The sequence below is a fragment of the Balaenoptera ricei genome, chromosome 8 (assembly GCF_028023285.1).
Source record: "Balaenoptera ricei isolate mBalRic1 chromosome 8, mBalRic1.hap2, whole genome shotgun sequence".
Taxonomy (NCBI): Eukaryota; Metazoa; Chordata; class Mammalia; order Artiodactyla; family Balaenopteridae; genus Balaenoptera; species Balaenoptera ricei.
This window is the reverse complement of record NC_082646.1, coordinates 113,943,311-113,970,875: the sequence shown is the minus strand read 5'-3', so window position 1 is coordinate 113,970,875 and position 27,565 is coordinate 113,943,311. Positions and strand designations below refer to the sequence as shown.

At 57.3% G+C, this 27,565-nt stretch overlaps 1 protein-coding gene across 8 annotated transcripts; it reads right to left on the bottom strand.

Annotated features, from left to right (window-relative positions):
• Positions 1-243: 243 nt before the first annotated feature.
• Positions 244-27,445, bottom strand: DEAF1 (DEAF1 transcription factor). Of its 8 annotated transcripts, XR_009504751.1 has the most exons (14): positions 26,450-27,445; positions 24,148-24,245; positions 22,604-22,733; positions 22,172-22,318; positions 21,493-21,632; positions 20,453-20,518; positions 16,465-16,591; positions 15,570-15,698; positions 15,080-15,208; positions 13,190-13,437; positions 9,845-10,019; positions 6,599-6,688; positions 3,450-3,731; positions 587-675 (listed from the first exon to the last, which is right to left on the bottom strand). XR_009504751.1 is itself a non-coding variant. In XM_059932403.1 (13 exons), the coding sequence occupies exons 1-13, from the start codon at positions 26,736-26,738 to the stop codon at positions 518-520; spliced, it is 1,926 nt and encodes a 641-aa protein (XP_059788386.1). In that variant the 5' UTR covers positions 26,739-27,444; the 3' UTR covers positions 244-517. The 8 variants fall into 8 exon arrangements, 6 of the variants coding, with proteins under 6 accessions (XP_059788386.1, XP_059788390.1, XP_059788391.1 ...); XM_059932403.1 differs by lacking the exon at positions 3,450-3,731 and having other exon boundaries at positions 244-675; positions 26,450-27,444; XR_009504752.1 differs by lacking the exon at positions 9,845-10,019 and having other exon boundaries at positions 26,450-27,442.
• Between the last annotated feature and the right edge of the window lie 120 nt (positions 27,446-27,565).

Sequence of the window (27,565 nt, the reverse complement as noted above, 5' to 3'; positions counted from 1 at the left end):
GTCCCCAGGGGTCCCGGGCGCGCTCTGTGCAAAGGGAAGGTGGCACGTCCGGACGCCAAGCCGTCCCCGAGACTGGACGGCGGCTCGGCCTTCCCGGCTGGCAGCTCTGGCGCCCCAGCTCCTGGGCAGCAGGTGCCGGCCTCCCGTCCCGCCGGGCTGGGCCCCGTCTGGTCTCGGCTTCCGAACTGCACGACCAGGCCCCCGGGCCTCGGGGCGGTCGGAGCTTGGAGTCACCAGTCCGCGTGGGGCAGGGGCGCCAACTTTACTGACAGACACATGTATGTACACGCGTGTTACAGAACACGACACACCCGTAGGGAAGACCGGACGCTCATGATCCAAGGGATAAAAAAAGCACCGTGAGCAGGCATCGAGGGCCCAGGCCGCGTCCACCGGCCGCCCCGGAGAGGCCTGCGCCCCCCGCCCCGCTTCGGGGCTTGGCGGCAGGAGCGCACCGCCAAGGGCGCCGCTCACGCGACGTCCACTCATAACTTGGCCAGCAAGTTCCTCCTCGTCCTCAGCGCCCCCGTCCTCGAGGGTCCTTCCTGGCCATAGAGGCCCCACGGGCGCTCACACGGTGACCTTCTCGATCACAGCCTCGGCGACGTGGACGTCGTCCCCCTGCGCGGTGACGGCCGCCGACCGGCCACACACGTGCTGGTGGTCCTTCCAGTCCTGAAAGGAAGGACAGACGCCGTGTTACGGTTCCGAGTGAGAGGCCGTGCCCGCGAGTGGGTCCGCACGCGCTGAGCGGCCAGCCCTCCGGGGCAGGGGGCTCCCAGCCTCGCCCACCCTGCTGTTTAGGGAGCCACTCCAAAGGCAAATACCCGGGATGACCCTTGAGCCACGTCCACGCTCTGATCCTGCTGCTGCCTCCCTGGGACCTAAACAAAGACACTCACACCTGCAGAGGAATACTTGTCTCTGATGTTGCTGCCCACCGTGTTACTTATCATCGCAGAAGTGAAAACACCGAGCGAGAGCCAGCCACGTGTCCACAGAGGGGCTGGGAGGCCGTGGCCCCCAGGGAGGTCGGGCAGGACGTCCACCCGCCCCCCCAGCGCCCCCCGTCTGGGCGGGAGCTGCCGTCGCCCGTTCACAGGCGGGAAATGGAGCCGAACTTGGCCTGGAGCAGGGCTCGCTCTGGGGGCCCAACGGGGCGTGGTTAGTGGAGACACGGACCCCAAGACGCACGGAGAGGTTAGGGTTTGGTGAGCCACGACAAGACTTGAATGAACATCACACACACTCGGAAGAACAGAGACCAGCGGTGACCCCCAGAGGGCAGGGTTCCAGCTGCCTATCTTCATGCTGTCCTATGTCTTCCGAATTTTCTACAAGTGTTGCCTCATTTTTATAATAAAAAAGTAAAATTTCAAATCATTACAGGCATATCTCGGAGACATTGCGGGTTCAGTTCCAGAATAAAGCGAATGTAGCAATAAAGCGAGTCACACAAGATTTCAGGTTTCCCGGGGCTTATACAGATCACGTTTACACTACACTGTAGTCTATTAAGTGTGTGACTGTACGAACCTAATTCAAAGACACTCTATTCCTAAAAATGCTAACCGTCACCTGACAAGGCAGGATTGCCGCACACCTTTAATCTGTAAAAACGCAACATCTGAGAAGTGCAATAAAACGAGGTCTGCCTGTATATCAAAAGAATAAATTTTTTAAATTTATTTTTTATTGAAGTTTAGTTGATTTACAGTGTTGTGTTAATTTCTGCTGTACAGCAAAGTAATTCAGTTATATACATATATTTTTTCTTTTTCACATCATTTTCCACCATGGTTTATCACAGGATATTGAATATAGTTCCCCATGCTATACATTAGGGGCTTGTTGTTTATCATCCTGTGTATAATAGTTTGCATCTGCTAATCCCAATCCATCCCTCCCCTACCCTGCTCCCTCTTGGCAACCACAAGTCTGTTCTCTATGTCTGTGAGTCTGTTTCTGTTTTGTAAATAATTTCATTTGTGTCATATTTTTAGATTCTACATATAAGTGATATATGGTATTTGTCTTTCTCTTTCTGACTTACTTCACTCAGAATGCTAATCTCTAGGTCCATCCATGTTGCTGCAAATGGCATTATTTCATTCTTTTTTATGGCCGAGTAGTATTCCATTGTATGTATGTACCACATCTTCTTTATCCATTCATCTGTTGATGGACATTTAGGTTGCTTCCATGTCTTGCCAATTGTAAACAGAGCTGCTATGAACACTGGGGTGCATGTATCTTTTCGAATTAGTTTTCTCTGGATAAATGCCCAGGAGTGGGATTGCTGGATCAAATGGCAACTCTATTTTTAGTTTAGTAAGGAACCTCCATACTGCTCTCCATAGTGGCTGCACCAATTTACATTCCCACCAACAGTGTAAGAGGGTTCCCTTTTCTCCACACCCTCTCCAGCACCTGCTATTTTTAGACTCAAAAAAATAAATTTTTAATTTGTAAATTACCTGACTAGATTACCTGACTCTGTAAGTCTATACAGTATGTAAAACTTCATGTGTGCTGGGCTCAAGTCCACAGTGTTTCACACCATACATAAAAATTAACTCAAGATGGGTCATAAATCTAAAAATAAGAGCTTAAAGGGAGTTCCCTGGTGGTCCAGCGGTTAGGACCCGGCACTTTCATTGCCATGGCCGAGGTTCAATCCCTGGTTGGTGAACTGAGATCCTGCAAGCTACGCTATGCGGCCGAAGAAAAAAAAAAAAGAGCTAAAATTATAAATGTTTTAGAAGAAAATAGGAGATTTTCCTAACCTTGAGTCAGGCAAAAGTTCTGAGATATGACACCAAGAGCGTGATCTCCATTAAAAATGTTTTTTTAATAAACTGGACTTCTTGGGACGTCCCCAGTGGTTAGGACTCCACGCTTCCACTGCAGGGGGCCCGGGTTCGATCCCCGGTTGGGAACTAAGATCCCATAAGCCTTATGGCACGGCCAAAAATAAAAAATAATAGATAATAAACATTTTTAAAAAGTAAACTGGACTTCATCAAAACTAAAAAAACTTTTGCCCTTCAAATGACACTATTAAGAAATAAAGAGACAAGTCACAGACTGGGGGAAAATACTTGGAAATCACATATCTGATAAAGGACTTGTATCCAGAATATACACAGACATCTCCACACTCGGTAAGAAGAGAAACGATCCCATTTAAAAACGGGCAAAAGATCTGAATAGACATTTCCCCCCAAAAGATATACAACGCCCAATAAGCACACACAACGATGCTCGACATCTTTAGACATCAGGGAGATGCAGACTAAACGCACTGATGTCGCTTCACACCCGGTAGCAGGGCTACGACCGGAAAGCAAGAGCAAGCGCTGTGGACGTGGGTGGACCCGCCGCTGGAGGGGGTGCAGTCACCTCGGAAAAGCTGGGAAGTTTCTTACTAACGTTAAACACAAGTTTACCATATGACTCAGCAAATCCATGTACGCATGTAGCCAAGACGAACAAAAAGCTGCCTCCACCCTGGAGCTGGCTCGTGAGTGTTCACGACAGTCACGTGGCGGGAACCACTCCGATGTCCGCGGGCTGAGGACTGGAGGGCAAGGCGAGGTCCAGCCACACCGCGGATGCAACTCAGCCTCCACGCGGACGAACCTCGGAAACACGCTGGTCAGAGGAAGCCAGAGGCGGGAGACCGCGTGTTATACGACTCCTGCTACGTGAAATGTCCAGAAGAGGCAAATCTACAGAGAAAGAGATTCGTGGTTGCCAGTGGCTGGGGTGCGGGCCCGAGGGGGCTTTTGGGGGCGATGGAAAGTTCTAAAACCGAACTGTCATGTATGCACAAATGCAAACTTACTAAAACCCACTGAATCGTACCCTTAAAATTAGTGGATTTTATGGTATGTAAATTCTACCTCGATGAAGATGTAACACATACACACACACACCTCACATGGGATTTGGAAAGAACATAAAGTCTGCACGTAAAAGCCAAAACAATTCATGGCCCTTGTCCAACTTGTAAGAAGGTGAGTAACATTAACTACCTTTCCAGGTCTTTGGGGAGCACACAGAATTCTGGGGAGCACAGTGGGCAGGCCCAGAAGCTGCAATGTCGGCACCACCATTTACTACAAGGAGCCTATGGCTTAGGTTTTTTCAGGTCCTACCGAGTGTTCATGATGGATCCCACGTGAAAACTACGGTTTTTGAACTTCACTGTACATTGATTTTTGTAAATATTGGGTTGGCCATAAAGAGTTTGTTTTTTTCCATAAGATGGCTCTAGTAGAGCTTAACTGTCTTTAACTTCATTCAAAACAATTTTGTTAGACTGTATTGTGACAGCTGTCATATCAGCATGCATTTAAAAAAAGGTTATCAAAATTGGTGAATTTTTGTGTAGCCATTTTAATACTGAAGAAAAAAAAGCAACATTTTCCGCATATTATGCTTTCCTATTTCAAGAAAGGTAAAAACGCAGCTGAAACCCCCAAAAAAAAGACTTGTGCAGTGTATGGAGAAGGTGCTGTAACTGATCAAACGTGTCAAAAGTGGTTTGCGAAGTTTCGTGCTGGAGATTTCTCGCTGGACGATGCTCCGCGGTCAGGTAGACCAGTTGAAGTTGAGAGCCATCAAATCGAAACAATAATTGAGAACAATCAATGTTATACCACGCGGGAGGTAGCCGCCATACTCAAAATATCCAAATCAAGCCTTGAAAATCATTTGCATCAGCTTGGTTCTGTTCATCGCTTTGATGTCTGGGTTCCACATAAGTTAAGCGAGAAAAACCTTCTTGACTGTATTTCCGCATGCGATTCTCTACTTAAACGTAATGGTAACGTTCCATTTTTAAAACAAATTGTGACGGGCAATGAAAAGTGGATACTGTACGATAATGTGGAACGGAAGAGATCGTGGGGCAAGCGAAATGAGCCACCACCAACCACACTAAAGGCAGGTCTTCCATCCAAAGAAGGTGATGTTGTGTATCGGGTGGGAGTGGAAGGGAGTTCTCTATTATGAGCTCCTTCCAGAAAACCAAACGATTAATTCCAACAAGCACTGCTCCCAATTAGACCAACTGAAAGCAGCACTCGACAAAAAGCGTCCGGAATGAGTCAACAGGAAACGCATAATCTTCCATCAGCATAACGCAAGACAGCGTGTTTCTTTGATGACCAGGCAAACACTGTTACAGCTTGGCTGGGAAGTTCTGATTCATCCGCCGTATTCACCACACATCGCGCCCCTTCGGATTTCATTGATTTCGGTCTTTACAAAATTCTCTTAATGGAAAAAATTTCAATTCCCTGGAAGACTGTAAAAGGCACCTGGAACAGTTCTTTGCTCAAAAAGATAAACATTTTAGGAAGATGGAATTATGAAGTTGGCTGAAAAATGGCAGAAGGTAGTGGAACAAAACGGTGAATACGTTGTTCAATAAAGTTGTTGGGAAAAATGAAAAATGTGTCTTTTCTTTTTACTTCAAAACCGAAGGAACTTTGTGGCCAACCAATAAAACCAAAGCCTATGCCTTTATCAGGGCAGCGTGTCACAGGAGCACAAACCTAACACAATCAACAGAAGAAATGGAGTCTCTGTCAACAAGGTTATACCTGAAATATAACTGCCCAATCCACCAAGAGAGGTTCCAAGACTGCAGCTTGCATTTAGACAAAATGTTATCTGGCTAAAACGACTCCATCAAGAAATAAACCCACGAATCTTTCTCTGATGGTTCAAAGTCAGGGAAGAGTCACCGATGAGCCGCCCTCTCGGATCACGAGCCGGCAGGAGCCCGTCCACCCCGCCGGCTCCTCCTGGCTGCCTGGGCTCCTCCCAGCGTCCCCGAGCGCAGCAGGCATGCGGGCCCTCTCCTCAGCACACGAGCCATAGGTGACACCAGGGAAAGCAGACCTGCGGGTCTCCTTCCCAAGTCTCCCGCCCCGGGAACGGGCCAGGGCTCGGGAGCATAGCTGGGAGCCCTTGGACACGCTTTCCGTGCTGTGCTGAGCCCTGCAGCCCCCCGGGAAGTCCTGAGACGCAGGGGAGGAAGGTATCATGTCCCACACCCCCTGGTCTTGGGCGTCATTCCTGCCCACCTCCCACCCGAGGACATCTGAGGACGGGGCGCTTTGGGAAGCCGCCAGGCACAGGGTCCCCTGCGCGGCAGAGGCTGTGTCCGCAGATGCAGCTCCAAGTCACAGGCACCAGGGATGGGGTTTTTTACTATTTGTCCACCCGGCAAGTTACCTTTTTTAATCATGGAAAGTTTCTAAGAGGAGAGGATAACCCCACAGGCCCCAGTCAACGGCTCGGCCCCTCACTCTGAGTAAGGGTGAGAAGAGTGATAAAAACCTGAACTAGCAACTGCCACTCCAGAACGCTCTCTAATCTCCTCAGAATCAGAGGCCTACATGGACAGTCGCGCTGACTCTCCGGATCTATGACGAGGCGTCCAGGGCTGGGGAGCACTGACCGCGACAAGGTCAAGGCCGTGGGGGAGCAGCGGCCTCCATGGCCGTGGCCACGGCCTGCGTGGCTGCCTCGGGGCTCTGCCGGAGCCCAGGGACGGCGCAGAGGCGATGCGGGGGGCGCCTACCTTGCGCTGGCAGAAGGTAGAGCAGTAGTTGACCTTGTGGCAGCCGGTGCACTCGCTCAGGGCCTCCCGGCCGCAGTTGACACAGAACTGCTGCAAGAGGACACAGGCTTCAGTCGCGGGGACAGACGGACCCGCGCCCCCGCCCCCCGCTGCCCAGACGCGGGGTGGGCGCCTGCTGAGCGGGAAGCAGGGCTCCGGATCACACCGATGCGCCAACCTTGCTCCAAATACCAGGGGATTTCATTGCCACCAAGTACGTGTAGGAAAGCAGACTGAGGAAGGCCTGGATTCTCAGCTGTCAGGGTCGTCTCCTGAGCGGTCAGGCCCTGCAGCCCCCCAGCCGGACCCTCACCCACAGCCCCGGCGCCCCCGGCCCGGCCACGCGGCTCCGTAAGATGGGCCTTCTGTGCGCCTTCCCCACAGCACGTGAAGGAGCTGCTCCTCCTAAGCAGCCCGGGAGGGGGACTCCAGTGGCACCACCAGCGCTGGTGCGTGTGCCCTGCACGTCCATGAGCCACGCCAGACGCCCGTTTACAACACCGCTGGCCGCCCCCCACCGCCACTCCCGAGAGTACATGCAAAGCAGCGAACCGCTTCTTGGTTGCGGTTCTGGACTGCAGCTCCCTTCTCGGCCCGGCGCCGACTGACACGCTCCACCCTGAAGCCCCGCCACCCGCCTCACTCGCTTCCGGAAACACGCGCGTTACGGGGACCCTGAGGGACTACTAAGTTAGCCTGTCCCCTGTCTCTACTTTAAAGAACAAGATACTTACAGAAAAAAAACGAAGTCTGTAACCACACCTAGCAATTCCTCCAGGGAGAGCAAAGGTCTCACAGTTAGTGGGAGCAGAGGTGCGGCTGCCCGTGAGGCTCGGGGGCCCCACGGACCCTCCTGCCTCTCAGCTCGGAAGCCCTCAGGGAAGCGCGAGCGCCGCTCACCTGGACCTGCCACGTCGGTGCTCCGGCGCCAGCACAGGTCTCGGAAGACAGCAACCACTCAGTAAATACCTCTTAACTGCACCAAAAGCCTGGGTCGTGACTAGACCTCGTGGGGCGGGAGCCGCTCTTGTGTGGCAAGTACTTCCGACCCCAGGCTCCCAACACATCCCCTCGGGAATAACTTCTTAACCCAAGATAACTGGGAGCAGGAGATCCGGGTCAGACACGCCAGCTACTGTACAGACAGAGACGGACGGGCACAGCCCTCGGGCTGTGTCTGCACACACCGGTCAGGACCCACTGCTTCCCTGCTGCCAGCCGAGAGCGCCCAGGTCTTGGTTCCTAAGAGCACTCGTTCTCCAATAAAGGAACCAGGCTCCCTGGAGAAACGGCCGATTCCAGGGCTGGGGCGGGGAACCCCCAAGATGGGCCTGGAGTGTCTTCTAGCACCAGAGAGGAGGGAGGTGCTCTGAGGGGCAGGTCAGGGACGCGGGAGCCGACTGAGAGCTCCAGCCGCCAAAGCCAAACCAAATGAGCAAAACAAGTAACACAAGTGCCATGAGCCCATCTTGATACAAACAAAGGTACAAACAAACGTACAAGAGACAGATCCCCCGCGGAGAAGAATTCTGGAAATATTCCTAGATCACCCCTGTCCAGGAGGGGGACCCCCACCCAGGGTGACTAAGGGAGGAAAAGGGGAAATCACTTCACAGATGGAAACCTCCGATCTGCCCCAAATGCGCATGCTGGGCCTTGGGCCCTGGGGCCCTGGAGGGAGATGAGTCTGTGAGGGGGGCGGGGGGCTTATGAGAAGAGAGAAACCAGAGACCTCGCCCCGCCCCCCGCCCCGGCAAGGCCAGGAGGCATGTCTGCAGCCTGGAAGAGGTGTCACTGGACCAACCCGTGGGCACCGGCTCTCTTCCGGCGCTGAGAACAGTGTCTGCGGTGCAGCCAGAGGCGCCGCCCAGACCGCCCACCGCTGCTACTCTTCGGGCCACAATTCCCTCTTGAAAAGGAAGTTGGGAAGATCATCTAAGGCCTGAGAAGGAGCCGGGAGACATGAACTCAGGCCAGAGCACAGGGATGGGGCCCAGAGTGCGCGCGGTCCCCCAGCCAGGGGCCGTGGCAGGCGGCCCAGCGCCCTGTAGCCACGTGGCTGGCTTGTGCTGGACACGGCGCCCTTGACGGGAAGGGCATCTGGTCTTCCGCCCTGTTTAATCTTTGCTGAGCTAACTATATACACACAACACAAATGCCCCATGGTTAAAACTGGCAAAATCTCCTTAATAGTTCAGCAGGGCTAAAACTTGATTTTTCAAGAAATTCCACATAAAACGTCCAAGCAGGCAGCCCTGCTTCCCTCCCTGGGCCGCGAGCACCTGCGCCCTCACAGGGAGCTGGGGAGGGAGGGTCCAGCCTCCTCCTCGGGGTCCCGAGGCCTCGCTCGTCCGGTCTTCCCCACCAAGCCCCAGCGCTCTAAGGAGGACGCTGTGGACAGGATCCTCCAGAAGAGTTCTCCGGGGCGGCCCTCCCCCGACCATCCAGCTGGGGGGCTCCGTCTCACCCTGGCGATGTCAGGGTGTCCAGCAGCCTCTCCACAACAGCCACCGGTGCTCCCCACCTGGCCTCCTGGCTCATCGTCCCCCAGGCCCCGCCGGCCGCTTCTCGCTGCCATCACCTGCTTCAGGGACAGGTTTTGCGTCCCCTCACTCACACGTGACTCAAGTCAGGGCCTCTCAGCCCCCCCGAGCCCTCTGAAGCCCCCGGAGGATCCTGGGGAACAGGCTCTCTGAGGAGTCCGGTTCCCAAGAACCCAGCGTCCAGGCACTGTGGTCATCACGGGCCACAGGGATCAGACACACTGCCCGTTACGAAGGGTGAACACAGCGGGTGCACAAGGTGGCCACCCCACGTCTGCACGCAACTTAACCAGGTCACCCGAGGAGCCTCGCGACACCAGCACACACGCAAGGACACTGGCGTCCACCCACCGGTGGTACCCGGAAAGGACGGATGCCCAGCTTCCCCCCGCCATGTGATCGATCAGCTTACAGGAAAACTACTGGAGGACACGTCACACCTATAGCTCCGGAGAGAGGACAAGCACACCTGTAAGAGCTCCAGCCATTTTCAAAGCTCAGGATGCGGGAACGTGTTGGATGCCTTGGCGGGGGAAGTGGGCTCAAGCCCCTGACTAAAGGCTGAGCATCCTTCCGCCAAACAGGATTTTAAGGATAAAAGGATTTCACGTTGTATTTGTTCCTTAAAAATTCACAAAATTACAAATGAAATGCAAAGCCCAACCTTTCATGGTGGGGACCTCAGCGATCCAGCTGCGGCAGACGCTCCTGGCTGACCCGACGGACACGCACGTCAGCACGTGTCCCACGGTGGGTCGAGGGGGAAGTTCTGCACAACAGGAATTCAGCTTCTGGACCCTTAAATGTGGGGTGAGCCTGGCCGTGACTGTGGGCTTTTCCTACGTGAAAAACAAAACCCACGCAGCTGACTCAACACGGTGCCCTGAAAGTAACCTCGGGACCGACCAGGTGGAAACGCCTCGCTCCGTCTTTTTCATGCCACCCGTCTTTGGAGAATTTTCATAGAGGGGAAGAGATGTGTCTAATTTACTTGTAATTTTATTCGGCGAAAGAAAGGTCCACAAAAATTAATGAAAAACGTAAAACTGAAAGTTAAACCGTTTCCCCGTTGCACTTCCCTGCTGGGATGAGTTTCAGCTTTCTGTGCTGTCGGCGCCACGCCAGGCCCAAGCCGCCCGCCCGCCCGCCGTCCAGCCGGCCTGACCGGGGGGACACAGTGGTCTCCCCACTCCCACAGTCTCGGCAAGGGGGCATCCTCGCCAACCCCCCCGGGGAAGTGAGGGTCGCCCCCAGCCGTGCTCAGCAGGGACAGGTGGTGGTGAGGCCGTGGGCACGGCACACGGCACACACGGTGGTGGATGCAGGACAGGCAGCCGCCCTGGCAAACAGTCTGGCGGCTCCTCAGAAAGTGAACCCTGAGCCACCGTGGGACCCAGCGGCTCTGCTCCCAGGTACACACCCAAGAGAAGTGACAACACACGTCCACACAAACAGCTGTGCAAAAATGTTCAGGGCATTGTTCACAACAGCCAAAAAGTAGAAACAATCCAAATGTCCACCAATGGTCGAGTGAAGAAACACGTGGTGTGACGACTAATGTTAAGCCATAAAAAGGAAGGACGCTCTGGCCCAGGCGACAGCGCCGATGGGCCTTGACGACACTCTGCTCGGCGAGAGAAGCCGACACAAAAGGCCACATGTTGTGTGATTCCGTTTCCAAGAAACATCCAGAACCGGCAAAGCCACAGAGACAGAAAACAGGTTGGTGCAGCTGGGGCCTGGGGGTGGCAGGGAGTGATGGCTAACGGGTCTGGGCCTTCTTTGGGAGGGGAAATGATCTGGGATCAGATGGTGGTGATGGCTGTACAAGTTTGTGAACAAACTACTGGATTGTGCACCTTAAAGGTGTGAATTCCACAGTATGTGAACCATATTTCAACGAAGAAAAAAATGCCCTTTCGTTATGCATATTGGGGATTTTTCTAAAGTATGTGATCAGAAACATGTGAACATATGAGTGCATTTTGTGATTAAGACGTTGGTTATAACTGCAAAAACCAGATACGATTAAGTATTTTAAAAACAGGACTAGTAAAATGTTTACAAACATGAAATATGCAGAAATTAAATTTTTAAAAAATTGGTTGCCAAGCAGCAAGAGACCGCTTTTGCTCCGCATGTGCAGCCTCCAAAACCAAAAAGAATGAAGGAACAGTTGCCATTCTGGTGACCAGAGCAGCCTGTAGGGCTGACCCTCCCAGACAGTCACCAGGGGGCACAAGACACAATGACCTGAAGGCTTGAAAGCAACTAAAGCAAGCAGGAATGGGGGTGGGTGGGTACTGAACCCCGGGGAGGGGCGGGGAGAAAGGCCCAGGCAAGTGGGGCAGGAATGGGGGGGGTGGATCCAACCCTGGGGTTGGGGAGGTCCTCGCAGGTGGGGCAGGAATGGGGTGGGGTGGACCCAATCCCGAGGGGGAGGGGGGAGGGGGAGGGGGAGGGGGAGGGGGAGGGGGAAGGCCCCCGGCAGGTGGGGCAGCTTTTCCCTCAGGGCCTCCCCTGCCCACCAGGTGTGCGGCCACAGATGGCCACAGGCACTTGCCGTCCCCAGGCAGCCAGCACGGGGCTGAGCCAACAGAAAGAGCAGCCCAGAAGGCGGCGCTGAGCAGGGACCTTGGTGTCCCCCCTCCCCCAAGAAGGGCCTGCATTCCCGCACGTGAGGGGGCAGCAGTGCCCACCCCCACCCCCCCCACCCCCACCCAGACCAGGACTAGAGACGTGACGGGCGGAGGTAACCGAGACAGACCCCCCCTCACACAACAAAGTTCAGGAGACCAGCCAGGAGCTCAGCTGCTTCTGAGAACCAAGTCCAGCACTTTTCAGGGGAAGAGAGAGAATCCAACAGAATTCAGAGCTTCTGCCATGAATAACCCAAAAGGTCCAAAAAACAATCAAAATGACTGGAATGTGAAGGAAGGAACAGAGCTTCCACAGTCAAGAGGAAAGGAGCGAACAAAAGCAGATCCTGAGCTGACCCGAAGGTCAGGATGGGCCAAGGTATTAAAGAAGCGATGATGAAGATGGTCAGTGAACTGAAGGAAGACGCGACCATGCTGAGCGGCTGGCTGGGGCACAGCAGAGTAAAGGAAGCTCCATAAAAGACGCACGTACACTCTCAATCCACTGCCTCTTGGCGATGAAAGCCCCCCTACTTAAGATCCAGCAAGCCGGGTGGCGCGGCCAAAAAAGAAAAAAGAAAAAAAAGGAAAATTGCACCTGAAAAGCTCTTCTTTCCCCTTACCTATAAAAAGTAGTACTAACTGAAATTCTTTTTCTTATATAGATTTGGTGGAAATAAACCAATTCGACTCACCTACAAACCAGAGTGACACTGAAGACGCGTCACTGTATGTTCTCCAGCCTCCAGCCGCCCCCAAGAGGGCTGTGGGCACTGAGCAGCCCCGCCCGCCCTCCTCCGGCCCCACATGAGCCCTGGGCAGTGAGGACACACCTCCTCTCGGCTTGGGCACCTGCCCCGCGTCACCTGGAAAACTGCATCCCAAAAGGCGCCACAGGGCTGAGGGACCCTGTGCTGCAGGAAGCGCTCTGGGCGCAAGGCTTCCTGAACCACGGGGATCTCGTCGGCAGCGAAATACCCGTGACGGTGCCTCTGGGGCTGAGAAGCCAGTCCCCGTGGGGCCAAGATGCGGGCACAGAGCTGGGTGCCTGGAGGGGCTGGTGACTGCAAGACACACACCTGCTCCGACCTCTGCCCCAAAGACACAGCAGAGGACGCTCCTCCAGATTTGATAACACACGAGACCCATTTCCCCGGGAGGAGGACGGCCTGACAGGGTGAGTGACATCTACAACAGGCGGGCACTCAACAACGGCTGGTGTGTGTGAGGGACAAAAACGCCCGACAGGTAACGGTGGCCACCTGTCTATCAGAGAAGCTTCACTTGTATGTGGGCCTCCGGGTCCCCCTGCCCAGGAAGGTGGGCGGGCTCTGCAGGTGGCAGCCACAGACCCGCTGCGCAAATGGTACCTCTTTCCGCTCTGCATCCGCCTGGACTCTGGCCTGGGCCGCGGCGGCTTCTCGGTAGGAGCTGGCCTGCTTGGCCTGTTCAAACAACGTCTTCAGCTGCTGCGCGGTGCTGAGCAAGGAATTGACCATCTCCTCCAGGTACAGCCAGCTCCGCTGTTCCGACATCTCCAGCCCACTGACCACAGCGGGAGACACGGTTTTCGTGGGGGTGGAGGGCGGCACCGCCAGGGCAGGCAAGGATGTCAACACTAGCGTGTGGAAAGCAAAACACAACAAGAACTTAACCCACCTCCTGGCTTCGAGGTGCCTCCGCACGCCCATCGAATGTGGGAAAGTAGGGTGGCGAACAGATCACACCCACGGCCCCCCCTTCAAGCCGCCCGTCCATGGACGACACAACAGCTGCAGGTGAGGTGACCACGGAGCTTGTGCAGAGCCAGTGTGGGGGCGGGGGCTGTTACATCCCACAGAAAGTAAAGCAGACGGAAGAACTAAAACCTCCTGGTTTCGTTTCTGCTCACACAGAAAGCCTTTGGGGATGTCTGTGGTCCCCGGGGGGGCTGATGAGGGATGCAGGAGACAGGGTCCCCTCAGCTGGAGAAGAAAGTCATGGAGGCGGGAGGGAACCTCAAAGGGACGCTGTTCTGGACGGGAAATGGAGACTCGCACACACGGATGCGCGAGGGCTCCCCACCCCTGTCCCTGGGGGCCTGGGGCGCAGAGACACCCAGGCTGTGCTGCTGAACGTCTAACATCCTCCCAGAGAAGAACCCCTGACTGTAGCGTCGGCCAAGTCCTTGGTGTAAAAGCCCCACCAAGGCCCGTTTCCAGCCCCCAGCGAGAGGCCACTGGACACGGGCTGCAGGAGACACACGGTCAGCGCTCAGGAGCCGGACAAGCGATGCCTGCCCCCCTCGGCCATGGCCAGACCTTGCTGTGAACCCTGCCCCCCACCCCCGCAAGGGCAGGGCCCTGGAGCCGGACATAAGGAAACGGGCAGCGTGACAGGGTGGACAGAGGACGCAGCAGCCGCTCTCGGGGCCCCCGCCAGCCAAATCAGGGACCATCCCAATACAAATCATCCCAGTAACAGGTTGCAACGCCCTGAATGAAACAGGAAGCCATGCGTCCACGCTGAAACAAGCAAACAAACAAGTAAGCAGACGGGGGACGGGTAGGCCAGGCCTCGCAGTCCTGCTCAGGGCACAGCCGACCACAGGGGGCGGACACTCCCCATCCAGGCCCCGCCCAGACCCTGCAGTCAGGAGGGCCGCAGCCCGGCCAGGAGGCTCACCGGGCCTGAGCCAGGGTCTGAGGCAAGGTGTGGGGAAAAGGCAGAACGGAGGCGAGCTTTAAGGGTGGGAGGGGTGTCACAGCAAGAGGAGACAGCGTGAGACAAGCAAAGGAGAAGGAGAAGGGGCGTTTTCTAGAACTCGGGGACAAGTTTCTATCTTGCTGTCTTGTCTCTGGCGGAAACTGTAAAAAACACAAAGGTCCACCAGCTGGGATACCGATTCTCCCCGTAAAGAAGCGTCCTGACATAGAAATGTGTCCAAAACGTGCCGTCAGTGACAAATCGCTCAAGATGCACACGCGGGGCGATGTCCCCGTTAAGCTTCAGGCGGGGCGAGTCGCAGACGTGCACACACCCTCTCACCTGGGGCCGCCCGGACGAGCGTCCTGGTCAGAGCCTGGCCGCAGCTCAGGCTCTGCCGGTCACAGGTCGCCACGTGAACAGCCTCACCCCACACAGAAACGGGCGGCAGCTTCCAGTGGAACCTGCTTTACACACACAGGCCCGAAGCCCCACACCCCACTTCACCCAGGAAGCCTTTCGGAAGGGTGAATCTGCGCAGGACGGCCACTCGCGGAGAAGTCTTCCACACTGACCTATTTTGGGATGAGACGTTGGCAACGCGGCCTCCGGGAACGGTGCGATCTGACAGCTGTCCTGATACCCTGGGTAGTGGGGCTCCGGGTGGCCGACCCTGCATGGGGGCTGCACGCCTGCCTCTTGTACTGTCAGGGGAGAGGGACACGGTGGCGTGAGACCCAGCTGTGCTGCACGTCCCGCAGGGCAGCTCCTGAACCGCGGAAGTGGAGGACGTGAGCTGTCAGAGGGAAAGTATCTGGGACGTTCTGGGTGAAACAAAACGCAGCACAAAAGCCAGTTTCCACCGTTCCCTTTCACTTTCCTGAGGCGGCTACCAGAGCATTACGCGTGCACGTGGGGCGTTCCTGCCCCCCGGCACCCGTCTAGGCTCCGTGAGCAGCCTCAGCCTTTCAGGTCCTGGTCCCGCCGCCCCTGCCCGCGGGGGTCCCCACAGCTCCTGCCCGTGACCCCGCTGGGGCCGCGTCGCCAGGCGCTGCGACAACTCGCCTGTGGCTCCCGCGAAGACGTCGCCCTGGGCCGGACTCTCCGAGATGACCGCGGTGGCCTCCACGGTGGACGCCCGGTCGAAGGTCAGCGCGCCAGAGGTAGTGATCTGTCCTGAGGGGGTCACGGTGACTGGAAAAGCAGGAGAGCTGTCACTGCGTGCTGCACCCACCGGGCACAACGCAGGAAAACCCCGGGGCCGGGGCGGGGTGCGCGGGGGCCAAAGCAGCATCCGCCGGCCCACCAGCCACCTCTGCAGGCGCGGTGCCTGGGGGGGACCAGAGACGCCCACCCCCACCAGACGCAACTCCTGCTGTGTGTCCTGAGCACCTGGATGTACTGTCTCGTCAGAAAGCAAGAAATAAAATTTAAAATAACGTAAGAAGGACTTCGTAGTTTGAATTAAGAAAACGATTTTCGTCAAAGCTGAAGAGAAAACGCAGCGGTGTCCCCAGCATCCTGGGGGCTCCGTCTCCTCCTGCCGACCAGCACCAAGGACACGGGGCGCCTCACCTGCAGGAGTCGTCGGGCTGCCGAGAGCCCCTGGCGACTGGGCGCCCCCCCAGGCCTCTCCCGCCACCACAGCCCTCCGCCACCAGCCGCCCCACACGCCTTGCGGTCTCAGAAGCGGGCGCCCCCCCGTCCCCCCCTACACGTGCCCCCGCCGCGCCTGCCCCGGGGCGGGAGGCCGGGAGGGCCCGGGGGCTGCGCGGACTGAGACCCAGGCCTCCAGTCGCGAGGTGAAGCCTGTGCCGAGGACAGGCCGGGGCCGCAGAGGCCAGGGAGCCCCCGTGAGCGGGAGCCGCGCCTGCTTCTGACCCAGACCCCTCGGCCGCACGCGTGAGCGGGACACGCTAAGGGCGTGGCGCGCGACGACAGCTGCTTCACCGTGACTCACAGGTGGTGGCGGCTGCGGCGGGAAGCAGGGTGATGTTCTTGGGGGCGTCCTTCTTGACGGGCGTGGCGGGCAGCTCGCTCTCCTTCTTGCGCCTCTTGTAGGGGACGAAGAGCCTGACGGGCCCGCTCTGTGGCGAAGGGGGGAGTGGGAGGCAAAGTGAGATGCGTGGAAATGCCACCCGGCCACCCGGGACTGTTCTCCGAGGCGACCTGCCTGGAGACGTGCCCAGACTGCGGCCATTAGACGGAACCGCGCGAAGCTCCCTTAGCTCCCTTTAGGCCCCAAACGGCTTAAAGTAACAGACAAGGGACTTTCGGAGAGAACGTGTGGGTAAGAGCGCCTCAAACAGGAGAGGGGTATCAACACCAAATTTTTAGGAATTCCCGGAAGACAGAAAGCAAGTGGGGACCAAGGAAGGAGAAGGGAGAGGGCCCGTGGGGAGCAGGGGGCGCCCCGCAGACCCCGAGCCCCCGACACGCGGGAGGAGAGAACCTGGAAGGAGCAGAAACAGCAGGAAAACGTGAAGGTCCGGGGAGCCTCCCAGCTCACGCCCAAGACCCCCGCGGGCTCGCGGGCCCTTCCTGCTGCCCGTTCAAAGCTGCTGTGGTCCCGCGAGCGAGCTTCCGTCCTACGCGCCAACCCCAGAATCTCCCCCGGGCTCTCCCGGTGGCCCCCCCTTTACTGATTCCCTCCACGCGATGAGACGCTGCCGTCACCTTCTAGGCTGAACTGTGTCCTCAGGACCTCCTGTGAGGCCCTGCCCCTCAGGGTGGCCGTATCTGGAGTAAGGAGGCAGCGGGGGTCTTGAGGGCAGGGCCCTGACCCGCGGGGATTAGTGCCCTTGTAGGAGCAACTGTGTAAGCGAGAGCCTACAAGCCAGGAGGAGCCCCGCCAGGAACCAACCAGCACCTTGACCTGGGCCGCCTGCCTCCACAACTGTGAGAAAGTCAACGCCTGCTCCTGAAGTGCCCTGGCCTCCTGCCCAGCCCCGCAGACTGAGACCCGTGCTGACAACCCTTGGACGTGTTTCCTTCAGCCCCGAAGACACAGAGGCTGCTTGGAAGCCTCGTCTGCTGCCCCCATGATGGGCAGTGCCTGCCGCCTGCTGCTTTTCTTCTGCGTGGCTCACACATCCCTGGCCCTTTACATGTCTCAGGATTTCTGTTGAAACTGGACATTTTAGGTGCTGCACTGAGTGCCTGTGCGGGTGACTCCTCCTCCCTCCAGGGCTTCCTGGCCGCAGTCCTGGACAAAGTCTCTCTCACCCCAGTGTGGCCCTGCTGGCCTCCAGGCGGCAGTGACCAAGCCACCGCACCGGCTGTTGGACTCAGCCGACTGCTGTACCCTTTGCAAACTGCTCCACTGTCAGATCCAGTCACATGAGGCTCCTGGACTGGGTGGCTTTTAGGACAAACCTTTGAGGAGGCTCCTGTGGTCACTGGCCCGGTGCGAGGTTTAGCGGGCTGCCCTCCTGCACTGCCGGCCTGCTCCCCACGGGCTGCCCTGGAGCAGGGCAGAAACGGCACTCAGGCCATCAGCCCTGCTCGCCGAGCTGCTTGGTCTTCTCGGCTGGCCTCGGCGGCTGCGTGGACCTCCACCCTAGGGGCAAGCGGGGCCAGGACGATGGAGCCTCCCTAGGCTGAGCTGGAGGGGTGCAGGGAGGGAGCAGGGCCTGACTCGAACGCCAGACGCACGAGATTTTCCTGGATAAATGTTTCTTTTTTTGTTGTGTGCCCCCAGGACCATCTCCAGAGACCTTAAGTGGTTGCTTTTTATCATTTTCACCAGTTAGGGTTACTTATCGACTTACGGGGGGGTGGGGGGAGTGGGTCCCTGGAGCCCCGCACAGCACCACTCCTGAAGCAGAAGCCACAATGTTTCAATTTGATGAAGTCTGACCTATGAGTTTTCATTTCATGGATTGTGCCTTTGGTTCCATGTCTAAGAAATCCCTGGTCTAACCCTAGATCACAAAGATTTTCTTCTACAAATTGTAGTTTAGTTTTGGACACATTTGGTTGTATGATCCATCTTGAATTCGTGTGTATACAAAGTGGGGTGTTTAGGTCAAGGGTCACTTCTACGCCTGTGAGTGTCTGACTGTCCCCACACCTGCAGGTCCGTGTGTGGACGGTGGGTCTGCTCCTAGATCGATGGGTCCCCCCCGCCAAACACGGTCTTGACCGCCGAAACAATACAGCAAGTCTGAAAGTCAAGTGCTTGATTCCTCCCGTTGCAGTCTTCGTCCTCAAAACCGTGTTGCTACCCCTTTTCCTCTGCCTTTCGATACAAATCTTAGAATCAACTTGTTGATGTCTACAAGATCCTGCCGGGGCTCTGAAGAGACCCGTGTTCAACCCACAGACCAGTGTGGGGAGAAGGACATCTGCACTGCATCAAGGCCTCCAGCCCGCGGGTCCACATCTTCTCGGAGTTCTCTTGCTGGCAGTTTCTAGCTTCAGTGCACACGTTCCATACATGTGCCGTCAGGTGACACCTGAGGATTTCGGCGTTTGGAGTGACCCTAAACAACCCTACCAGGTACTCCATGCTTCCCGATGGGGCTGACCCCCAACTCTGCTCCTCTTACCCCTGAAAGCTCTCCAAGGACGTCACCTACCAGTCTTCCCAAGCAAACTTTAAAAGTATTTTATTCTCACACAAATATCGTACTGGTCATTCTACTAGACTCATGTGTGATCTACACACGAACTAGACAATTTTAGAATATTTGGTTTTCCCACTCAACAACATCTCTCCAATTAAGTTTTCTTCCATAGCTGCTGCTAATTAACCAGGTGAGTAATCAAAATTAAAAAAAGAAATCTCATCATGCAGCTTCTTAGTTAATTTTAAGACATTTAAAAATAATATTCAACAACAGGAACATTGAAACAAAACTGGTACTTCACACATAACAAATTAGTATCACACTTTGAAAGCTATACAGCAACATACATTAAAACTAATGCAGGGCTTCCCTGGTGGCGCAGTGGTTAAGAATCCACCTGCCAATGCAGGGGACACGGGTTCGAGCCCTGGTCTGGGAAGGCCCCACATGCTGCAGAGCAACTAAGCCCGTGCGCCACAACTACTGAGCCCGCGTGCCTAGAGGCTGTGCTGTGCAACAAGAGAAGCCACAGCAGTGAGAAGCCCGCGCATGGCAGTGAAGGCTAGCCCCTGCTCGCTGCAACTAGAGAAAAGACCGCACGCAGCAACACAGACCCAATGCAGCCAAAAATAAAAAAATAAAAAAAATTTAAAAAAAACTAATGCAAATATCCCTTTTTTTTTTAACAGTTAAGAATTTAGGATAAGAAAATACTTCAAAAGACATTAAAAGTTCTCTATATAAATCAGCTCACTGTAGTACTTTTTACGACGTGACGTTAAAAATGAAAAACATAAAACAGCACATATATACTTGTCACCACACACAAAAAAAGTGCGGTTAAGACAATGACATTATAGGGACTTCCCTGGTGGTGCAGTGGTTAAAGAATCCGCCTGCCAATGCAGGGGACACGGGTTCGAGCCCTGGTCCGGGAAGATCCCACATGCCGCAGAGCAACTAAGCCCCTACACCACAACTACTGAGCCTGCGCTCTAGAGCCTGCGAGCCACAACTACTGAAGCCTGCGTACCTAGAGCCCATGCTCCGCAACACGAGAAGCCACCGCCATGAGAAGCTTGCACACCGCAATGAAGAGTAGCCCCCGCTCGTCGCAACTAGAGAAAGCCTGCGCGCAGCAACAAAGACCCAACGCAGCCAAAAATAAATAAATGAATAGATTTATAAAAAAAAAAGACGGTGACATTATAGGAGCTTTCCATTATTTAAGAAAGTTTCCCTTAACGTTCTTTGAGCAGCCCCGGGGCCCACTTGAGGCCTCACTCATCAGAGTAATGTTCAAAAACCAGAATTTGAGGGAGAAGCTAAGCTGGAAGCAGCCCTGAGAGGAGCTGAGGGGAGCAGGGGCCCACTCACCAGGGTCATGTCATCACAGCAGGCGGCACAGGTGCAGGAGGCGGCATGAGGGTTTAGGATCCCGTCCTGAAGTTTAAAAAGTACCGCGACATGTGAGAAAGTCGGCTCTGAAGTGAGTCAACAGCCCCAGATCTCAACCAGTTTCACCCCGATCCCCCTGTGAAGCTAAAACCCCACCATTTCCAGAACCTTCTCTCTTGTACACGTCTCTGCTGGGGGCAGCATCTACCTCTCCCCTGCCAGGGAGTGTAGGCGTGACTTCTCTATCAACGTCCTAGAGCTAAACCGGAAACAGCAATGAGGAGCCCTCGCCTCTCACGGATGAACTCAAGGAGAGAGAAGTCAGGTGTCTTTTAAAAAGTCACAGGCAGGGCTTCCCCGGTGGTGCAGTGGTTGAGAATCTGCCTGCCAATGCAGGGGACACGGGTTCTAGCCCTGGTCTGGGAAGATCCCACATGCCGCGGAGCAACTAGACCCATGAGCCACAACTACTGAGCCTGCGCGTCTGGAGCCTGTGCTCCACAAGAGAGGCCGCGATAGTGAGAGGCCCGCGCACCGCGATGAAGAGTGGCCCCCGCTCGCCGCAACTAGAGAAAGCCCTCGCACAGAAACGGAGACCCAACACAGCCAAAAATAAATAGATAAATAAATTAAAAAAAAAAAAAAAGTCACGGGCAGAGTTACTCAGTTTTCCTCGGTCTCTCCCGTGTATACGTGTTATTAAACTTCCGTTTATCTCCTGTTAATAAATAAACAAAAGTCACACGCACTCAAACGGAAGCTGTTACGTTGCCTCATCCACTGCTCACAACAAGGTATGGAGCAAACACCCTCATCATCCCATTTGGAACATCAGGAAGCAGACGGAAAGGTGAAGTAACTTGCCCCAGGTCACACCGCAAGTGAGCGGGGGACTCGAATCCCATCTGTCTGACTCCAGCCTGTGAGCCCTGGAAAGCCCTGCGGCCGACGCCCCAGGAGCCGGGCCTGCAGCTTGCGGCTCTGGGCAGGGAGGGTGGGGAAGCGCGGCACCTGGGTACCTGGATGAGGCACTGCAGTGGCCGCCCCGCGTAGCGGATGCTTCTCTTCCAGTCTTTGCTGCTGGCCCTTCCTGCCATGGCTTCAAACTCGGTAGGGCTGTACCAGTTCTCCCCCTGCTTAATGCAGCGCCCCCGGCCTCCTGAAAGGACGAAGCCCCCCCCTGCAGTGCCCGCTGACACCGGGCCAGGCCCACCTCCCCTCCCGCCCACTCCCCCTCGGCGTCCCGGGCCTGCCGGCTCTCAGCCGCTCCCTCGGTGCCCCACGGCGAGCCCACATCTGCGGGCAGCGCTTCCCACCGCATGCCTGAGCCCCGACCTGCTGCCCACGGTCACCGCACACTCCACCACATCCCACATGGAGCTCGTGACCTCTTCCCACTTGCACAGCCTTCTGCCTACGGGCCACCCAGCTGACCCAGGACCTTAGGGAACATGGTCCAGCCCCGCCCCCACACGGGCCACCCCATTCCTCAACCTGCCCGTTTGCTCAACTAGTTTATGCGTCATTACAGCCATCCTTGGCCCCAACTTACAGTGGGGGATGCAAAAGGAAGGCGATCCTCGAAACAAAATAAGCAGCAGCCTGGGCCCACCCCACGCGAGCCCACCTGGGCCCACCCTGTGCCCACCTGGGCCCACCCCACGCGAGCCCACCTGGGCCCACCCCGCGTGAGCCCACCTGAGCCGAGCCTGCTCTTATACAAGGTGCCACTGATGTTCCGACAGCGCACAGGCAGCTCACTGTCGTACACCGATGGGTCCCAGTTGTACTTAGTTCCACCTTTCTCTTGGCCGGGAGCCAGAGGAGTCGGAGGAGACTGAGGGCCTTGAGCAAAGAAAGCATCATGAACATGAGACCCCGAACGCACCCCGAATAACAGAAAGGCACAACAGACCGCTTGATCCTAACAGGTTCTTCCCCCAGCTCAGCTGCATCGCCCCCTGCAACTCTGGGAAACTCTTCTGTTGCCTGAAAAAATCCACTTTTTATACTTAAACTAAATAGTATTTGAAATTTGAAATTCACCACAAGATAAAGTTCACCCCCAAGATAAACTCCACCAGCTCTCGGAGCGTTTTGCCCCCGAGGCCTGGAGCAGGAGGGCAGTACCGGGGGTGAGAGGGGCAGCGGGTGCCTTCAGCCCGGCAGTCTCCACGATGCTCCCGTCCGTGTGCACGACGATCAGCGTGGCCTTCTCGGTGTTCAGACTGTCCCCGATCTGAAGGGCTGTCCTGCCCGACTGGAGGAAAGAACACCAGTAGTCTCAAGTGACAGCGGCTGCCGCACACCTGCACGCTCGGATGTGGTCCTACAGAGAGGTTCCAGCTGACACCGCCACCGGGGGGCCCACCATGCCTCAAGCTTCTCAGATGCAGAGCCGAGGCCAAGAAGAGGTGACACTAGGTCTGCATGGCTCTGAGCGAATGCTCACATGGCTTGTCCAAGTTAAGGGATGAATGTGTTCCTGGAACAGGAAATGCCCTCCCGTCTGCCTGGGCAGCCTCTGAGGTTGCAGGCCTCAGGGGAGGGTTTCTGACAGGCCAAGTTCATAACCACAGCCAAGGCCCAGTGCAGGACCCCTTCTCACGCCCGAGCCCACCCAGACACGGGGCCTCCCAAGCCACGCTGCTTACGTGCCTCTCCACTGGGGCTGGGTGCTGCCGTGACTGCGCCTGCCTCCTCTGGGCCAGCCAGATGCCCCTTTCCTATCCCTGCGGGCGCTGAGCCCACCCCAACTGCCCCCAGGCGCACGCTCATGGCCTCACTCAGACAGCCCTGGAGTGGACTAGAGACCCCGGCGCACCCCGTCCACACCAAGGCCTGGGACACTCTCATGCTTTCACGCTGAGAGGATAAAACTAAGACAAAGACCTTTTCTTACATCTGAAAATGTGGCCTTCAAACCAGGGGAGGTGAGTAGAAGTTTATCGTGGGGTTGCGGGTCCCCCACCCGGCGTGCACATGCACACACCTGGCCTGCTCTCACAGACCTGCAGGGTCAATGCCTCAGTAAGGGCGTCTACACTGCTTGCATCTGAATCACCGAATTCGTACAGCTCTCGACCGGAAGAACAATGCTTTGTGTTCATTCGAGAACCACAAAGTATTTTTCTCATGAAGGCGTGTGGGACATGTAGATACTTGAGACCCCCTCTCCTTGTCAGTTTCCAGAAGGATCACACTAGTTTCTGGGTCTTCTTGTCCTCAGAGCCCGCTGACTCGGGGCCGCCCCTAACTCCCCGACCCTCTGGCTCCAGCCCCTCCTAGAAAACGAGAACGTGACAGAGTCTGCTGTCAGGCAGGACACCCGCTAGAGGCACCAAGTCACTGCCTGGCTATCAGCTTGTGGGCATCCTGATGCCGTAAGAGATAAACCAAGACTCTTAAATCTGCACCCCTGAGTCCTTCACCAACCTGCTGCCCTTACGCTCAGCAGCAAGAGTTTTCTGTCCGTCACTATCTCAATAACAACCACTTTGCTTTCAGGTGTACAGCGTCCCAGGTGTGTGATCCAGGCTAAAAGGAAACCGTGCGATCTCCCCTCCCCTCCCCTCCCCTCCCCGGGCAGTGGGCAGTGGGCACAGGGCAGGCTCAGGGTCTCTGGGGGATGGGCCACCCCCCTTGGGGCTGGAAGCGCTCCCATGGTGGCTTACCAGCACGTGGCCCGAGAGCGAGGCGGCGTTCGCCACCGACGTGGTGAAGACGTTGTCCGCCGAGGCGCCCACGTTGGCCACTGTCACGGTGGTCACCTCTGCAACACAGGAGCCTGACTCAGGGCTCAGCCAGAGGCCACTGGGGATAGGGCGGGGGTGGGGGGCGGCCCACGGTGGATCCAGGTCAGGTACCTGCACTACTGTGGGAGGCCTCACGCTGTACACGAAACGCCCGCCCAACGTTTCTAGACCAGTCTGAATGACCTGGTCCTTCCAAGGACAAGAGGCCACCTCTCCCTCCCCACAGACCCTGCCACACACAGTGAAGACCACAGGGCACGCCCGCCCTCACGCACCCACTGAGCCGGCCACGGCTCTGCCCTGGCATCTCGCTCCCTTCTAGTTAAAACCATACCCCAAAGAGGCCACTAAAATCCTAGAGTTCCCTCCCTTCCGGGTGGGGATCTTCCTGGCCCCTCTCCTGCAGGTCAGCGCAGGAAGGCTCACGTCTATCCCTCCCTCCCCTTCCTTCACCTCCACCTGCCACGGACCTCTTCCTCCTGAAAAGCGGCAGACCTGCCTGTGCCCACCCCACGCGCCCCCCAACTCTAAGCCCGGCCCCTCCCAGCAGCGTCTGTACACGGGGGCGCCGCCGCACCCCGCCGCCCCCGTGCTCCCCCCACTGCCCATGGCCCACTCCTGATGGGCTGCCCTGGACAGCCCTCCCTTGATGCTCCCCCAGCCACCAGGGGTGGCGCTGCCTTCTGGAATGTCCCAAGCCTAGAGCGCCTGTGACCTGGGGGAGGTGCTCAAACTGACCCAGAGTCCTGCACATTCCATCAGCCCGAGCTCACTAAACTGCTCTAAAAACACCTGCTCCCCATCTGTCTCCTCCACCGTGTCCCAGGGAGCCCGGGGCCGGGGGGTCTGAACACACGCTCGGGTCTAAAGAGCTCGCCAGCAGCCCGGGAGGCAGCCTCAAGCCAGCAACGTGTCCTGCTGAGTTACAGAAACCCGGGAATCACCTGACCTCGGTAATTCACAACCAACAAGTTTTAACACACTGGAAAAACACAAGGATAAAACTCTGCAGGAAAGAAACACCTGATGTCAATACGCGTCTCCAATGTTGCCACAAATAGCATCACATTCCCTTTCTGCATTCAGAAAAACACGTGCAAAAACAACACAAACCTGAAGAAAAGCCTCACCATCCAAAATCTCAACTTTAAACCAGAGTTTAGCAACGAAAATAGAACCCTTTAAGGTCCACAAAACCTTCTTTCTCTGCTTTTTGCGAGGATCCCGGACAGACCACAGGCACTGGGGCAGCGAGGGAACGGGCTGCAGGCCCCACCCAGCTCCTCCAGGGCCGGAAAAACCGGAGCATTGGGTGGGGAGGCCGCTGTCCAGTTCTGAAACCCATGAAACTCCCTAGGGGAGAAGAGCCTTAGGATGCTCCCCAGGGGTTCCAGTGCCCAGCTCTGCCGGCCACACGGGAGCCCAAGTGGGAGGGAACAACGCTTAGGAAAGTCTCTCCCTCTTTCGGGACGGTGCCCTGGGGAGACACAACCTCTAAAGGGCACTTTGGGGCGTGGCTCATGAACCTTGAAAATGAGAATGTTCTGTGCGACAAGAACAAAAGCGTGGGCCAGCAGCCCCGGTGGTGCCCGCAGAAGGGAAGATCCGTAAAGAAAATGGGGGCCACGCGGACAGGCCAGAGGGGAGACTGAGGAGCACGGTGCTGGCTTCCAGGGCCACTGTCCCCAAGGGCTGCGGGCCCTCCCAGGCTAAGTGAGATGCCTTGCTCCTCAGGGCTAAGGTCACACCTGAACAGGCCCTCAGGATTCTGGGTGACCAGATGCACCCAACCCCGGGCTCCTCCAGGACAGGACCCGTGTCTGACCCCTGTGTCACCAGCACCCAGGACAGAGGAGGAGAGGACAGGCAAGGCAAGAGCAGGTGCTGAGAAGGTTCTGGAAGTAGCGCAGGGCACTGAAAGGAAGGAAAGGAGTTCAGGGAGCAAGTATGCGGCAGGGCAGGGCCAGGATGCTCCCATGGGGCAGGTGTGCAGGGACCACACGGCACACGAGGTAGGTGCGAGGCATGTGCTGGGGGAGGATGGGTGTGCCAGTCAGCCAGGCGTGCGCAGGGCAGCTGCGCGTGGAGGTCAAGTGTGAGGAGCAGGTGCGCGCGGAGCAGGTGCCGCCAGGTCGTGCGGGAGTGTGCGGGGCAGGCGCGCAGGGCAGGTGTGGGGCAGGCGCGGACAGGTGCGCGGGAACCGCGGGCGGGCGGCACTTGCCTGCGAAGGCGGCGGCCGCGGCGGCCTCGTCGGGGCCGGGCAGGGCCTCGGCGCCCATGTCCATGTGCCCGGGCTCGGCGGCCATCACCGCCACGGCCGTCACCCGCCGCGTCTCACGCTCCGCCTCCGAGTCTCCGTCCTCCTCCGAGTCCTCGTCCCTGCTGAGCACCGGCTCCTCCGCCTCGCCTCCCGCCGCGGCCGCGGCCGCCGCCGCCACAGCGGCCGCGGCCGCCACCGCCGCCGCCTCGGCCAGGCCCAGCTGCTTGGCGGCCGAGTCCGAGTCCTCCATCCGGACACCGCCGAGCCCGCCCGAAGGCGCCGGCCGGGGCCGCCCGAAGGCCGGGACGGAGCCCGAAGCGCGCTGCCCGAGGAGGCCGCCCGAGCCGGGCCGAGCCGGGCCGAGCTCGACCGAGGAGGGCTGCCCGAACCGAGCCGAGCTGAGCCGAGCCCGCCCGAAGCCGGCCGCCAAGCCGAGCCGGGGCTGCCCGAACAGGGGCCGAACCAGCACGAAGAGGCCCTGTCGAGTCGAGCCGAGCCGAGGCCTAGAGTCCGGAAACGAGGGGGGCCGAAGTGGTCCGAAGTGCGGAGCCGAGTCGGTCCGAATTGGTCCGAGGCCGCACGAGGGTTTCCGAGAGGCTCTGCGCTAGCCCTCCTCAGGGCCTAGAAGGCCGCGCCGGCCGTGGTCCCCAGACAACAGGGTCCCCTACTGTGAGACCGACTCCGCCGGCCTCCGACGCAGCGCGACCCGGCCTAGAGAACCTTGCGCTGCAGGCTCTGCCTGCACCCGCCGCCCGCGGGAGCCGAGCCCGCCCGAGGAGGAGCCGAGCGGAGCCGAACGCTCCCGAGCAGGGATCCTCACGAGCGAGCCTCGGCTCTCTGCTTCCTCCTGTCCGAAAGTGCCCGAGCTCTGTCGGACGGGCTAATCGGGCCTCGGCCACGGTTCGGAATCAAGTCCCGAAACGCGGCACCGTCGAGCCCCTTCGGGAGCAGAAGCGAAAATGGCCGAAGGGACGCCGTTTGCGTCCGGCGCCGAGAGGCTGCCGGGATCGCGGCGGGCGGGATCGCGGCGGGGCGCGGGGCGGGGGCGCGGGGCACGGGGCGGGGCGCGGGGCACGG